The sequence below is a fragment of the Mangifera indica genome, chromosome 19 (genome assembly GCF_011075055.1).
Source record: "Mangifera indica cultivar Alphonso chromosome 19, CATAS_Mindica_2.1, whole genome shotgun sequence".
NCBI classification, from domain to species: domain Eukaryota; kingdom Viridiplantae; phylum Streptophyta; class Magnoliopsida; order Sapindales; family Anacardiaceae; genus Mangifera; species Mangifera indica.
The window spans coordinates 5,083,108-5,098,213 of NC_058155.1; the positions used below are offsets into that span (position 1 = coordinate 5,083,108).

The window sequence follows — 15,106 nt, forward strand, 5'->3', positions numbered from 1 at the left end:
TTTAAACTTAATTAAACTGTAATTTTTTTATTCAATTTGGTTTTAAACTTAAAATGGTTTCATTAGAAAAACTACACTGACTTAATTAAACTTGAAAATATGAAGATTATTTATTGGGAGCAACTCCAGCGTGTTCTATTTGCGCGCAACAGGGATGGCAAGAAACGGCTTTGCCTTCTGTAGAGTGATGCCAAATTTGTCTTCCATGTCCATTTCTTCTGGCGTAATGCCATCATCAAGCTTCCAATCAAAGGCGTGAAGAAGCGAGGCCAACATTAAATGCAGCATTCTGATTGCCAGTGGCAATCCAGGGCAGATTCGCCGCCCACCACCGAACGGAATGAGCTCAAAATTTCTGCCTTTGACATCAACATTGGACCCCAAGAATCTTTCTGGGAGAAAAGTGTTGGGATCATCCCATAAGTTTTCGTCTCTGCCAATTGCCCATACATTGACTAAAACTCGGGCGTCCTTTGGGATTGTGAAGCCGTTGATTTCCACGTCTGTGGAGGATTTGCGGGGAATCAAAAAGGGAGCTGGCGGATGCAATCTCAAAGTTTCTTTAATGATTGCTTGTAAGTAAGGCAACTGAGTGATGTCTGATTCCTCAACTGGGTTCCCTTTGCCTATAGTTTCCTCCAGCTCTAACTGAGCATTTGATAAGGCTTCAGGATTCTGGAGGAGTTCGGCCATTGCCCATTCCAATGTGTTGGAGGTTGTGTCAGTACCGGCATCAAACAAATCCTGAAACAAAGAAATAATATATAACACCTCATTCCAGCGTAAAGATATCGTAGGACTTAAGGGTAAGAACAATAATATATGCACTTATAAGCATAAAAAATACAAGTTAAATTAAAGAAATACAAACCAGAAATAAATGCCTGATATAATCCCTGTTGATAGCTTCAGTTTTGTTTTCCATGATGTTGAGAAGAGTCTCCAACATGTCATTGGTTTTAACATAACCAGGGACTTCTCTCAGCTTCAAGCGTTGATCGATCATGCGATCAAAGAGCCCCAACATCTTCCCAAAGTGAATCGTCAAGCGACGTTTTATTCCCTGGGGGTCAATCTTTTTCATCACAGGAAAATAATCGGCCACGTTAGGCTTTCCAACTTCTACCATAATATTCCACACCAGCTCCCTAAACTCTGATTTGGGATCGGCCAAATCAACGGAGAACATAGTGTTTGATATCAAATTAAGACTAGTACTGAAAGCGGCTCGGCCGATATCTATGGCTTTACCGGCATGGCAATTTTCTTCCACATAAGTAAGGAGTTGCTGCACTTTCTTGCGCCGGAGGTCTTGACTGGCGTCAAGTTTTTGAGTAATGAAAATATGCGAGTTGCTGATTTTCCTGAGAGTTCTCCACGCGGTGGAGGCCGGAAGCCAAATCATGCTGAAGTCATCATGCTGATGAGCGAGAAGGGCGTTGGGAACTGAACGATTACAGAAAGATGAATCGTGAGTTAGAAGGACTTGTTTGGCTATGGATTTGGAAGAAATGACTATGGTGGTCAACTGGCCCAGGTGAAGACTCATTATGGAGCCATGAATCTTGGCGAGCTTGGCTAGAGACCTGTGAGGTTTTTTACCAAGAGCTAAGAGGTTGCCAATGATGGGGAGTTCGTTGGGTCCAGGAGGAAGCTTCCTAAAAGCTGGTTTGGTTCCTCTGAAGATGGAGTTCAGAGCTATTATTGAAAGCCATGTGAAGAGAAGCCATATTATACAGCTAAATGTGACATCCATTTTTTCTTGCTTAGAGAAACAATAGATGAAATTAAATGGACGAGGTTTGATTGATTGATTATTTATAGCGATGAAAATTGTAAGGCCAAAGGATCTTATGATTTTATTTTTCCGCTGGGCTGCCGATCTCAGGTCATTTGGTGGCAAGGGGCAACGATTTCTTATCCAAATTAGGAATTGTTTTGACTTGTGACTAAAAGGATGGGCCGTGTCGAGTTGGGATCATAATTTTTTTTTTTTAATTATTGTGGTGGGCCATCTGAAACCGACCTATGGGTTTGATTTTCAAGCCTAAACGTGACCTATCTTTCATTGTGGTGGGCCGTGACTACAAGGAAGGTTGTAGTGGCCTAGCCCCTCTTTCATTTTTAATTCAGACCATTTACAAACCCCATGCTAGGGCATCGGTAAGCCAAAGCATTGCTATCACAAGACCAAAAATAGTCCCTCATTAATTTGCTGTTTCTCGAGCGTGTTTGATGATGACCATTTTATTATGATAGATTAAATTAAGAGATAACAATTATATTCAGTAAGAGAATTCGATTTACAATTTGGCCAAAGGACTTATTCCCACCGAAAGGACTAATTTGACAAACCTTTATAAACCTTTTAACTTAATCAAATTTTTACAACTCTAAATATAGTAAAAACGTGTATAACATTATTTATCTTGTATAATTAAATTTATTAAATGAGAGACACATACAATATAAAATAATTTATCATTAAAAGGTAGATTTAAATGTCACAACTTTAACTTGATAGCTTCATCATTGATGATGAATAATGAAATGTGATAGAAAAAATTTACTTTTCTGTTACACAATTAAAAATTTTATAATTTAAAATACATAAACTAAGTGATTTTGTCAGAAAAATAAGATTGTATTGATAAATATTATTTTTATCAATTAAATTAGTTAGAGGGTCAGTAAATCTACTAAAAAAATTTATTAATCAGATATAATTAGAGTTAAATCCGAACTGAACTGAGTCAAACTCGAAAATTAATTCGATTTGATTCAAATTTGTTTACTTTAAATAAGAACTTAGTTCAAATTAAAAGGTTTGACGCATTTTAAAACTAAATCAAATTTGAACTACTGAGATTTTAGTTCATGAGTTAGATAGATAATTTAATCTGATTTAAATATAAATTGTAATTCAATTTGAATTATATTAAATAATTATAAATAATACTATTTTATTAATATATTATAAATTAAAATTAAAATTTTTAATTATATATTTAAATTATAAATTGGAGTTAAAAAATATTTAAATTCAATTCTATTCATGTCTGAATGTACCACGTGCATCATTAATTGAGTCTAGCTTCAATGTAAGGGATCTCCTTCACGCAACTTCAATGGGAATCCGTTTAAAACAGGCAAAAATTTTATATTTTTAATAAATTTTTATGAAATGTATTGGGTATAATTTCGTGGATATCTACAGTTTACCCTTTTTTTTTCTTTTTTTAATATCAAATTTATAACATATGTCATACAAATTTTATATTATTTTTTTCTTTTAATATATAATAAATTTAAATTTATCCTAAAAATTAAAAATTTATTATATTAAAAACAAATTTAAAAAATATGAGTATTAAATACTTTGTTCTAAATATTTATTTCGATAGATCTATCAATACTAAAAAAAAATTTATCAATAAAATCTTAATTCTCCAAATAAATCACAGAATTTTTGTACTTTTAAATTCTAAGATTTTCAATTATGTAACAAAATATATATAAGATTAAGGGTTTTGATCAATACTTACTTAAATTAAGATAACTTGTATGTAAGATTTTTCTTTAAATAAATGTTATTTTGTAGTGAAAAGCCAATTGAAGCTTGTGTTTTTAAGGTTGAAGGCGGAAGTAACCTCGGTATTATAACTCACTTTATGGTAGATATGTATAATGAGAAAAATGTTGAGTAAAATTGAATAAGGAGGCTTAAAAATGGGTATAAATTTCAATTTTCCATTGTTTTTATTCCAATGATAACTAAGGATGAGCGGGTCTTGAGACTTTACCGAAAAAATAGGAATCAAAATCGAAACCAATTAGTTTCGAAGATTTAACAACTGAAACTGAAACCTATACATATATGTTCCTACCTAAACCTATCCGATCAGTTTTGATTCCGAGTACCCGATAAATATTTATGAATATAGTCAAAACAAATTACCATTTATTTATTTATATATTAATTAGAAAAAATCCCTAATCTCAGAGTTCTCTTTCTTCTCAATGAGAGAAACGGAGAAATTTTCATTTTTCAAAAACAGTTCTGAAACCAGCAAAGCAAAAAGACACAACTAACAACGAAAACAAGACAAATAAAATTCTATAGAATTCTCACTTTTTTTTTTTCTTTTTCTCTCCTGATGAAACTCTGCAACCAGGCATAAGTAAATATGGGGTGGCTCAGAATTCTTCGTGTCAATAATCAGAATTAATCCCATCAATGAAAACAACTATCTGGACCTGATGAAACTCTACCTCTTGTTTCTCAATAAATTAAATCCTTTAACATCAATTTTCTTGTTTCTTACTTTTCTTTCCCCTTCTTTTAGCCCAGTTTTCTTTGGAATTCCAAAAAAATTATTATAAAATATAGAAACAGGATAGAATTAGATTGGATTCATTATAAAAAAATGGGTTCTAGTTCCTATTCTGGTTTTTTTTAAGACAAAATCGAAGTCAGATTTAAAATCAGAATCAAAATTAGTTGGTTTCACAAAATTGGAATGGAACCTTACCCTTTATAGACTAGTTCTGGATAGAAACAGAAATAGAAAGGTGTATACCCATGATTTTGATTCCAATTCGATTTTTTTCTCACCCATGGCGCTGACAGCTATGAGTGTGGCTCTTCATTAAAGTATTGATTTTCTTTGTTGTTGAAATAATTTAAAAATAAAATTTATTTGAATTATAAATCGCTTTGAAATAAATTTGAGGAAAGAGGATAAATTATTAAATTAAATAAATATAAAAATAAAGGCCAAAGGACTTAATCTCACCTACAGTATGATGTTTTCTAATGTTTCTCTTCATTAACTTTAAAAATCTCATTTACCTACCCATGAGTAGTTGAATCAATTAGTTATAAAGACAAAATCGTTTTTTTATATTTAATATTAAAAATAAACTTAAATTTCATTTCATTTCCTCTTCCTAAATTCTAAAAACTAACAATTTTTCTTTAATCCAAGATTTTAACAATAGCATTTTTCTCCCTAAGATTTCCAAACTTTCAAATTCAATCTTTTCATCAATGACAAGACTTCTCTAACTATCTCCAAGCAATGTCTCTTTCTCTCTAGTGTCTCCTCCTTCTAGTCATCCTCTTTCTGATGTAGTGCGACATCATCTTCTTCAGAGATGAAGATAATGTCTTGCATTATCGAAAGGAGGATACATTGGATAGGAAAAAACATTATCTAGAGATTGTCAAAAAAGTTTTTTCGTTGATGAAAAAATTAAATCTAAAATTTTGAAAACCCTAGATGGAAAATACTGTTTTTGAAAACTTAGATTGAAAAAAAATTATTAGTTTTTAAGGTTTTAAGGGAAAAATGATATAATTAACGGACTCAATTAATTTTAACCACTCATAAATAGGTAAGTAAGATTTTCCAAATTAATAGAGGAAAATTTAAGAAAGCAACATTTTGTAAGGTGGGGATCGGTTGTGGTGGCACAACGTGGTGGAATAAGCCCTTTATCCTAAAATAAAATAAAAATAATTGAGAAATTAAGGGAGATTACCTGAATTTGACTTAAGAAAGAGTTGAAAGATTGAGAAGGTTGAGAGAATTGAGAGCTAACTTTAATAAATTTAGTGTTGTAATTATAGAAAAAAATTTAGAAAAGTTAAAGAAAAAAGAAAAAATTAGAGTAGTCATTCGCAAGCAACAACTATTTGATCAAGAGGTGATAGTTCATATCATTGAATCGTATTTATATCTTATTAATTTGAGTATTATATCGAAGACTCTAAATTCTAACATACCCAAAATAGAATTATGTCAAATTTTTAATCCTAAAAGAAACCGAAATATTTTTGAAAAGGTTGAGAGAATTGAGAGTTGACTTCAATAAATTTAGTGTTGTAATTATAGAAAAAAATTTAGAAGAATTAAAAAAAAAATTAGAGTCGTCATTCGTAGGGGACAACTATTTGATCTAAAGGTGATAGTTCATGTTATTGGATCGTATTTATATCTTATTAATTTGAATTTTTTATCGAAAACTCTAAATCCTAACCTACCCAAAATAGGATTATATCAACAATTTTCAATCCTAAACATAACTGAAATATTTTTAGATTGACTTAATCTGATTTGAATTAACCCAAACTATGTAATTAGTAAAGTTGTGTCAAAACAGAACATATAACGATACAATTTGTTGTAAAACAACATACTTTGTCAAATGTCAAAGAATAATACAATTTGTTATGAAATAATGGATAAAAAGACATTTTGATATAGAATGACGTTTCGTATAAAAAGACATAATATCATAATCAAGTTAATATTAATTATTTGTTTGTTGTCTCTTTATATTGTAAGGATAAAAAGACATAATATCATAATCAAGAATCTAAATAAATATACAATTTCAACTTCAAACATAATACAATTGATAATTAACGTGATTAATAACGACTTGTAAAATATTTAAAAAATTTAATTTATAATTCATATGATAAATGTGACTATTAAAAATTAAAATCATGGAGGGGCATTTGGTTGGGGTCACCATTTATTATTATATTGGTAATATATTTTTTATTATTTCTATTACTTTGTTTTATTTGTAAAGTAACAAATGATTTTGATAATATTTTATTACTAATAGTGATGTAATAGATCATATAAGAGATAATATGATTACTATATTTACTTTATTTATTAAAAAATTACTAATATACTATAAATTTTGTCATTATTTTATCTTTTTTAAGACAAAAATTCTCTCAATTTTCAATTAAAGTAATAAGTAATATAAAAAATATTTTTATAACCCTTAATTTTTCATATAATAAATAAAATAATATATTAGTATTTTTTTATTACTTTCAATTAAATATAATAATTATTTATACATCAATTTTATCAATTATAATAATATATTTATACCTAGTAATTTTTTAAATAATTTATCTTAATAATAATATTTCATTTTCAGTAATAAAATATTAGCTACACCAAACACCACCTAACAAGTATAATGTTACCCAAACTCACACATGTTAGACTAGATTTGAAATGTTTTACAATGTATATCAAAATATTTTACCATCAATATTTCTTTTGTACAACTAAAATAATCTCAAACGTTAACTATTGCTTTTGGCAAAATTTAAATTTTTATCATATTATTCTCTCATCTATACAAATATACTCACATTTTTACTCATTAAACATTAATACCACAAAGTCTAGTATAATACCAATGTTACCTTTACATTCAATTTGATAAGCATAAGCTTCAACCGGCTTTTCACTACAAAATAATAACTATTTTATAAAGATCTTATATAAAACTCATTTTAATCTAAATAAGTGTTTATTTAAACTTTTAATCTAATATTTTTTTTGTTATATAATTAAAAATCTTAATGTTTAAAATACACAAATTTTTGATCTTATTAAACAAATAAGATTTTATTGATAAATTTTATTTTTCTTAATTAAATTGGTCAAAATACCGATAAATTTTAGATATTTAAATTTATATTTGTAGATAATAAATTTTTTTTGAATAGATCGGGAATGTTTAGGCTACCCATGGATCATTTTTCCTTTTTATTCATGTTCTTTTTTTTTTTAAATATCAAATTTATAATACACTCAATATAAATTTCATATATTTTCTCTTCTCTTTACATAAAATAAATTCAAATCTATCCTAAAATTAAAAAAATTATCGTATTTAAAACAAATATAAAGATTATAAGTACTAAACACTTTATTATAAATATTTATTCCATATTTAATATTAAAATTCTTCAGACCTATAAAAAAATTTTTATAATTTGAGATAAATTTTTGTTCCTCTATAAAATATTTATGTACTTGAATAGAGAAATATTAAAAATTATGAAATGAATACATTAAAATATAAAAATAAAAGAGAAATAATAATAAATTAATATTAGGGAGTTACCTGCTAGTCTACTTGTATCAGCATGCCCAAGTACAGATCTTAGAAAATATTACTCGCATAACTCGATTCGTACCCGTTTTACCTGCCCCTTATTGACACGACCTACACCCAGCTCAACATGCCTATTTGCCAGGTTTACTCCTTCGTCTAACTCTCCAGTCTTAGTTTCTTTTCCAGCCTTGCCTACCTGCCTAGGTGAAACTCACCTAAGCGTGGCTCACTTAACTTTCGTTCTTCATCGGTCACCTTTTTGGCATCAATTTCATGTCAAACACATCATAAATATGCATTCTATCTAACTAATAATTTTTTTTGGTAAATCTCATTTATCAATAAAATCTCACTTCTTCAACAAAATCACAGACTTTGTGTACTTTTAAATTCTAAAATTTTATTTGTGTAACAAAATGTATACAATACTAGGGGTTTGGATCAACACTTACCCAGATTAAGATGAGTATTATGCAAGATTTTATGTAAAACAAATTGTTATTGTCAGGGGTAAAATTATTATTTAGCAAATATATTTAAAAAACTAAAAATCTATTAAAAATTTTCCCTAGGTTTAAAAACTAACAAATTCCCCCCCCCCCCCCCCCCCCCCCAACCCAAAGTTTAAAAAATAAGTAATTCCCCTTAAGATTTTTCTAACCACCGTTGCCCGCGGCTAGAGATAGCAATAACAATGGCCGCATTCTCTCTCCCTCCCAACTTTTCTTTTAGTCTTCATTTCATTCCCAACCATCAGTAACCAACAAAACCAATCGATGAAGACTTGTCTTCATCTTCAGTCGAAAACGATAAGGGTGCTCTATTCTTGATGCTTCTCTTGTTATGTCAGTGTCAATGCAAATTGAGCCGAATTTGAGTGAAATCTCTAGCTTGATTTTGTTGGATTTTACGTCAAACGAGAGAGAAGTGGGGGCGGTAAAGGGAGGATGCAATGTTAGCTAAGTCTCGGTAAAGGAGGATGCCAACAACAAAGGGAGAACAACGCTGGAGCTAATCTAGAAACTGATGTTGTAGGGGGGGGGGGGGGGGGGGGGGGGGTTGAAACTGCCATTTTTTAGAAGGTTGGGGGGAAGGCTGCATACAAGAAAAAGATGAGAGATTGGAATCCCAGACTTTGGGGTAGGGGGGGGGGGAAGCAGTTTTTAACCTAAAAAATATGATATTAAAAGGAAAAAATAAAATTTTAAAACTTAAGGATAATTCTAAAATTTGAGTTTAAATAAAATTCTTCAATAATGATTTTACTCATGATAGAAACAATAAAATTTAATAGGTGAGTAGGTATTTGAGTTTTCAAAAATTAACGGGTAAAAGTTTGAGTTTATACTAAACCTTGAATGGGAATAAGTCTTTTGACCTATTATAAAAATAAAATTGTCTCTATTCCAACTTATTTTTAAATTTTATCTTTATCCTATATTAGTTTTAAATTTAAAATTATATCAACTCTTTGATATTTTCTAACAATAAAACTCACCCTAAATATGGGGATATTAATTATTTTCGCCTTTTTTTTGTTTTTTATACATATGTAATCATTTTTTTTTCTTATTATACAAATATACCTACTTCTTAGTTTGACTTTATCTTTAGAATGAGAAAAATCACTTGATAAAAAGCAAGGTTTAGCAAAACAAAACAAAAAAAAACAAAAAAAGTTGTTAAAATATTGTTTCAAAGTTAAATTAGATAAAATACTGATTAAATAATCGGAAAAGTTTAGTAAATTAAGTAAAAAGAAATGTTTTTGTAATATTATGATGTTTGATAATGAAAATGTGTCAAATTATGGGTTTTGGGTTTGGCCGAGTGGCTCAACCGACTGGCCAAGTTTGCATAAATTTATTTTTAAATATTATTATATTTAAACTTTGAGGCTTGGTCAAATGGATTGATCGGGGTGACTTGGCTAGATGGGTTGGTCAGGTGGCTTGGCTAGGTGATTTGACTGGATGGGTTGATCGAGTGGCTTGGTTAGATGGTTTGGCCAAGGGGTTTGGTTGACTTACTAAGTTTGTATAAATTTATTTTTAAATATGATTAAATTCAAGCTTTGAACAACAAAATCTTTGGATATCTGATTTGATCCAACATAACAGTTACAACAATAGATGGAGTTGACATGATATATTCAAGCGTAGAGACACATTCCATGTACCTTGAAGGGAGTTAGGATCTGTGTCACTTTGAGATAGCAGAGTTTGCAACGCTTCCACATTTTTACAGCGCATTTCCTTTGGTGCATGCAAGAAAGTAAATTTGAAACAAGTAAAAAAAGTTGGCTAAAATAATTAAGGGTAATCAATAATGGGTAATTCACCTTTTCCCACCCAAATTTTGGTGCAAAAACCCGTTTCCACGGTTACCATTAATAACATTTTCCCACCCAAAACACTTAGTTAATAGAATAGTACACTAAAATATACAATTACTACAATACCATTTTGGGCTTTTTATTATTTTACATTCTTATTAATATAAATTTACTAAAATACCCTTAATTTGTATTTTACTTTCCCTATTTATCCTTATATAATATGTTTTTTTTATATAATTAATATAATGACTTAAATTTCCTTAAAAGAGGCATTTATTAGAGAGGGGTATCATTAGAATAAATATTAAATTTATTTAAAAAATTAAATTCATTAAATATTTACTTTAAAAAGTTTATATGTTAATTTTTATGTCTATTTTAATTAATATTCCTTTTTGACTTCTATATTTTTTTTTAAATTAAAACATGTTGTATCAACATTGGATCACAAGAATCTTTCTGGGAAAAAAGTATTCGTTTCTGCCAATTGTAAATGCATTCACTAAAACTCGGGCGTCCTTTCGGATTGTGAAGCCGTTGATATCCACGTCTGTGGAGGATTTGCGGGGAATCAAAAAGGGAGCTGGCGGATGCAATCTCAAAGTTTCTTTGATGATTGCTTGTAAGTACGACAACTGAGTGATGTCTGATTCCTCAACTGGGTTCCTTTTGCCTATAGTTTCCTCCGGTTCTAACTGGGCTTTTGATTAGGGATGACAATTTGAACCCGACTTTAGGGGTCCCGACCCTCTCTGACCCTAACACAGAGGGGATTCTCCGATACAAACGGGAAAAGGGGCAGGGATGGGGATGGAAAAAAATCTTCGTAATCGGGGACGGGTCGGGGATAGGGATACATATGTCCCCGCCCCGCCCCTCCCCTCCCCGCCCCGCCCCATCCCCTCCTCACCCCACCCCCTAAATCTAATATATTAATATAATAATTTCTAAATTATTAAGTTTTAGAAATTTTTACATTATGATTTATTAAAACTATAACTTTAATTTTACTAATTTTTGAATTATCAATTATCAGTTTTTACTAATTTCTGAACTATTAATCTAATATATTTAAAAAACCCCAGAATCTCATTATCATAAAATGCAAATGTACCAAATTAATTCTATTTCAACTTCAAAACTTAGTTAGTCAATCCACGAGGTTTTACACAAAAAAAACAAATTATAAACTTGATAAAATCAATTGAAGTGAATAAAAAGTGTTAAATCTAATGTTATTATAAAATTACCTTAAATCACATACATGAAGAACTACTAATGAAGAGATTAATTATTGCATATTGTTAAATTTTATGAAAACTTTGTATTTGAACTAAAATAACAATGAATATTTTGTAGCTCTTGTAACAAGTGATATTTTGGGAAAATATGATTTATTTTATTTATTGAAATACATAAAGGAATTAAAATTTATATTTACGGGTATGAGGAGGGGATGAGGAGGGGATTTTTCTTCGCGGGGAGGGGACGATGATTCTTTTTTATCCCCGAAACGGGGACGGGGCGGGGACGAGGATTGATATCCCCTACGGGGACGGGGATGGGGATTGCCATCCCCTCCCCGCCCCTCTCCATTGCCATCCCTACTTCTGATAAGGCTTCAGGATTCTGGAGGAGTTGGGCCATTGCCCATTCCAGTGTGTTGAAGGTTGTGTCAGTACCGGCAGCAAACAAATCCTGAAACAAAGAAATAATATATAACATCTCATCCCAGTGTAAAGAGATCGCGGGACTTAAAGTAAGAACAGTACTAAATGCACTTTTAAGCATACAAAATACAAGCTAAATTAAAGAAATACAAACCAGAAATAAATGCCTGATATAATCTCTGTTGGTAGCTTCAGTTTTGTTTTCCATGATGTTGAGAAGAGTCTCCAATATGTCATTGGTTTTGACATAACCAGGGACTTCTCTAAGCTTCAAGCGTTGATCAATTAGGTGATCAAAGAGCTCCAGCATCTTCCCAAAGTCAACGGTCAAGCGACGTCTTATCGCCTGGGGCTTACCGGCTTCTACCACAATTCTCCACACCAGGTCCCTAAACTCTGATCTTGGTTCAGCCAAGTCAACGGAGAACATAATGTTTGATATCAAATTAAGACTAGTTCTGATAGCGGCTCGGCGATATCTATGGCTTTACCGGCATGGCAATTTTCTTCAACATAAGAAAGGAGTTACTACACTTTCTTGCGCCGGAGGTCTTGACTGGCGTCAAGTTTTTGAGTAATGAAAATATGCGAGTTGCTGATTTTCCCGAGAGTTCTCCACGCGGTGGGGACTGGAAGGCAAACCATGCTGATGAGCGAGAAGCGCGTCAGGAACGGAACGATTACAGAAAGATGAATCGTGAATTAGAAGGACTTTTTTGGCCCTGGGTTCGGAAGAAATGACTATGGTGGTCAACGGGCCCAGTTGAAGGCTCATAATGGAGCCATGAATCTTGGGGAGCTCGGCCATGGACCTGTGTGGTTTTTCACCAAGAACAAAGAGGTTGACGATGATAGGGAGTTTGTTGGGTCCAGGAGGAAGCTTCCTAGAAGCTGGTTTGGTTCCTCCGAAAATGGAGTTGAGGGCTGTTATTGAAAGCCATGTGAAGAGAAGCCATATTTTACAACAAAATATGGCATCCATTTTTTTCTTGCTTAGAGAAACACTAGATTAAATTAAATGGACGAGGTTTGATTATTTATAGCGATGAAAATTGTAAATCGAATCCTCTTACTTCACATAATTATTGTCTTTTGACATATTACAATCAAACGATCATCAGTCATCGTCAAACAAGCTGGATAAAACAGCAAATTAACGAGGGGTTTGTGAATGGCCTAACTTGATATGGCAGACGGCTAGGTCAGCCCGAAGCCCGGCTCGAATGCTTCTTTTTTGACCCGATCAGCAAAATTATAAATTGTACTGAACCGATAGATTAAGTGGATCGTGCTTAGACTTGAAAACTAGATTTACAAGTCAGTTCAACATGGCCCATCATTGTAGCCATAGATTTTTTTTAAAAAAAAAAATCATGATTACCCGACGGCTTGGAGGCCAATGGCCATTAGAAAAAATTACTTTAAGGGGGTATTTGGTTTGGATAATATTATATTACCAAAATAGAAAGATTACCTTGGAGATAGATTATTTTGAAGATTATTAGATATAAATGAGTATTATGTTTGATAAAATTTAATAGGTATACATAATTATTGTATTCGGCTAAAGGTAACAAAATAATACTAGTAAATCATTTTACTTAAATGCCTTTAAATATTTTTATTTTAAATATTTTTTATATTATTTGTTATATTAATTAAAAATAAATGTATTTTTAACATCAGATGATATACGTCTTTTTGGCCTATATTTCATATGGAGGTATATTTCTAGGGAGGGATGTTACATATCCTATGTTGTAAGTGTTACAAGCAGATTTAAGGCCAGCCCAAAGGAGAAACATTGGTGGACTATAAAATCGATTCATAAAAACTTAAGAAGATCTATGGATTTAATTCAGAGTTACGAATGTTTAGAGTAAAACATTCAGGGATACTAAAACTCTAATTTTTAGTCAAACATTGATAATAGAAAGTCTACGTCATGATTCATATTCATATATAATGGAGCCACAGTTAGTTAAAAAAGTTTCAAACAATCAACCATAGTTGATTCTACTACAAAAGTTGAATATATTATTGTTTTAGAAGTAGCAAAAAAAGTTGCATGAATGCACAAGTTTGTATTTGAATTTGGTGTGATTTCAAACATAATTTATCCAATAACTATATTCCCTGACAATACTGATACTATTACATAGGCAAAGAAACCAAAACCATATTAGAAGTCTAAACATATTAAACGAAATTATTATATTTTGAGATAATTTGTTAGAACTAAGGGGATATTAATACATAAAACACCTCCACTTACCAAGGTCATAACATCGAAGTAGTTGGACCATTTTATTGAAAAGATAGATATGAGATACAACAAATGCCTATTTAATAGTTCAATTTTGAAGATTATTAAATAGTCTTTTTTCATAGTCTCTCCAAATTTTGCAAGAGTTGATTAACAAATGACTGTTTTTTTTGTTTTTTTTCCTGTTGGGGACTCAAACTTGTTCTATTTGCACGCAAAGGGCATGGCAAGAAGCGGCTTTGCCTTCTGTAGAGTGATGCCGAACTTGTCTTCCATGTCCATTTCTTCTGGCGTAATCCCATCTTCAAGCTTCCAATCAAAGGCGTGAAGAAGCGAGGCCAACATTAAATGCAGCATTCTGATTGCCAATGGCATTCCAGGGCAGATTCGCCGCCCCCCACCGAACGGAATGAGCTCGAAATTTCTGCCCTTGACATCAACATTGGACCCTAATAATCTTTCTGGGAGAAAAGTGTTGGGGTCATCCCATAAATTTTCGTCTCTGCCAATTGCCCACACATTGACTAAAACTTGGGCGTCCTTTGGAATTGTGAAGCAGTTGATTTCCATGTCTGTGGAGGATTTGCGGGGAGCCAAAAAGGGAACTGGTGGATGCAATCTTAAAGTTTCTTTGATGATTGCTTGTAAGTAAGGCAACTGAGTGATGTCTGGTTCCTCAACTGGGTTCCCTTTGCCTATAGTTTGCTCCAGCTCTAACCGAGCTTTTGATAAGGCTTTAGGATTACGGAGGAGCTCCGCCATTGCCCATTCCAGTGTGCTCGCAGTTGTGTCAGTACCCGCAGCAAACAAATCCTTTTAACAATCAAAGAATATATAACACCTCATTGCAGCGTAAAGATATCGTAGGACTTAAGGGTAAGAACAATAATA

General features: G+C 31.6%; 1 protein-coding gene and 1 pseudogene across 2 annotated transcripts in view; both read right to left on the reverse strand.

Annotated features, from left to right (window-relative positions):
* The window catches only part of LOC123203729 (geraniol 8-hydroxylase-like), a 15,818-nt gene continuing 712 nt past the window's right edge, over nucleotides 1-15,106 (reverse strand). Inside the window, exons 2-3 of one of the 2 annotated variants that reach the window (XM_044620190.1) lie at nucleotides 872-1,416; nucleotides 1-744 (exon numbers count right to left, since the gene is read on the reverse strand). In XM_044620190.1, coding sequence (XP_044476125.1) covers nucleotides 136-744; nucleotides 872-1,416 — 1,154 coding nt within the window. In that variant the 3' untranslated portion in view covers nucleotides 1-135. Of the gene's footprint in view, nucleotides 745-871; nucleotides 1,789-15,106 lie in introns of those variants that run through there. The other variant, XM_044620189.1, reaches the window with a different exon arrangement.
* The window catches only part of LOC123203730, a 20,003-nt pseudogene continuing 19,129 nt past the window's right edge, over nucleotides 14,233-15,106 (reverse strand).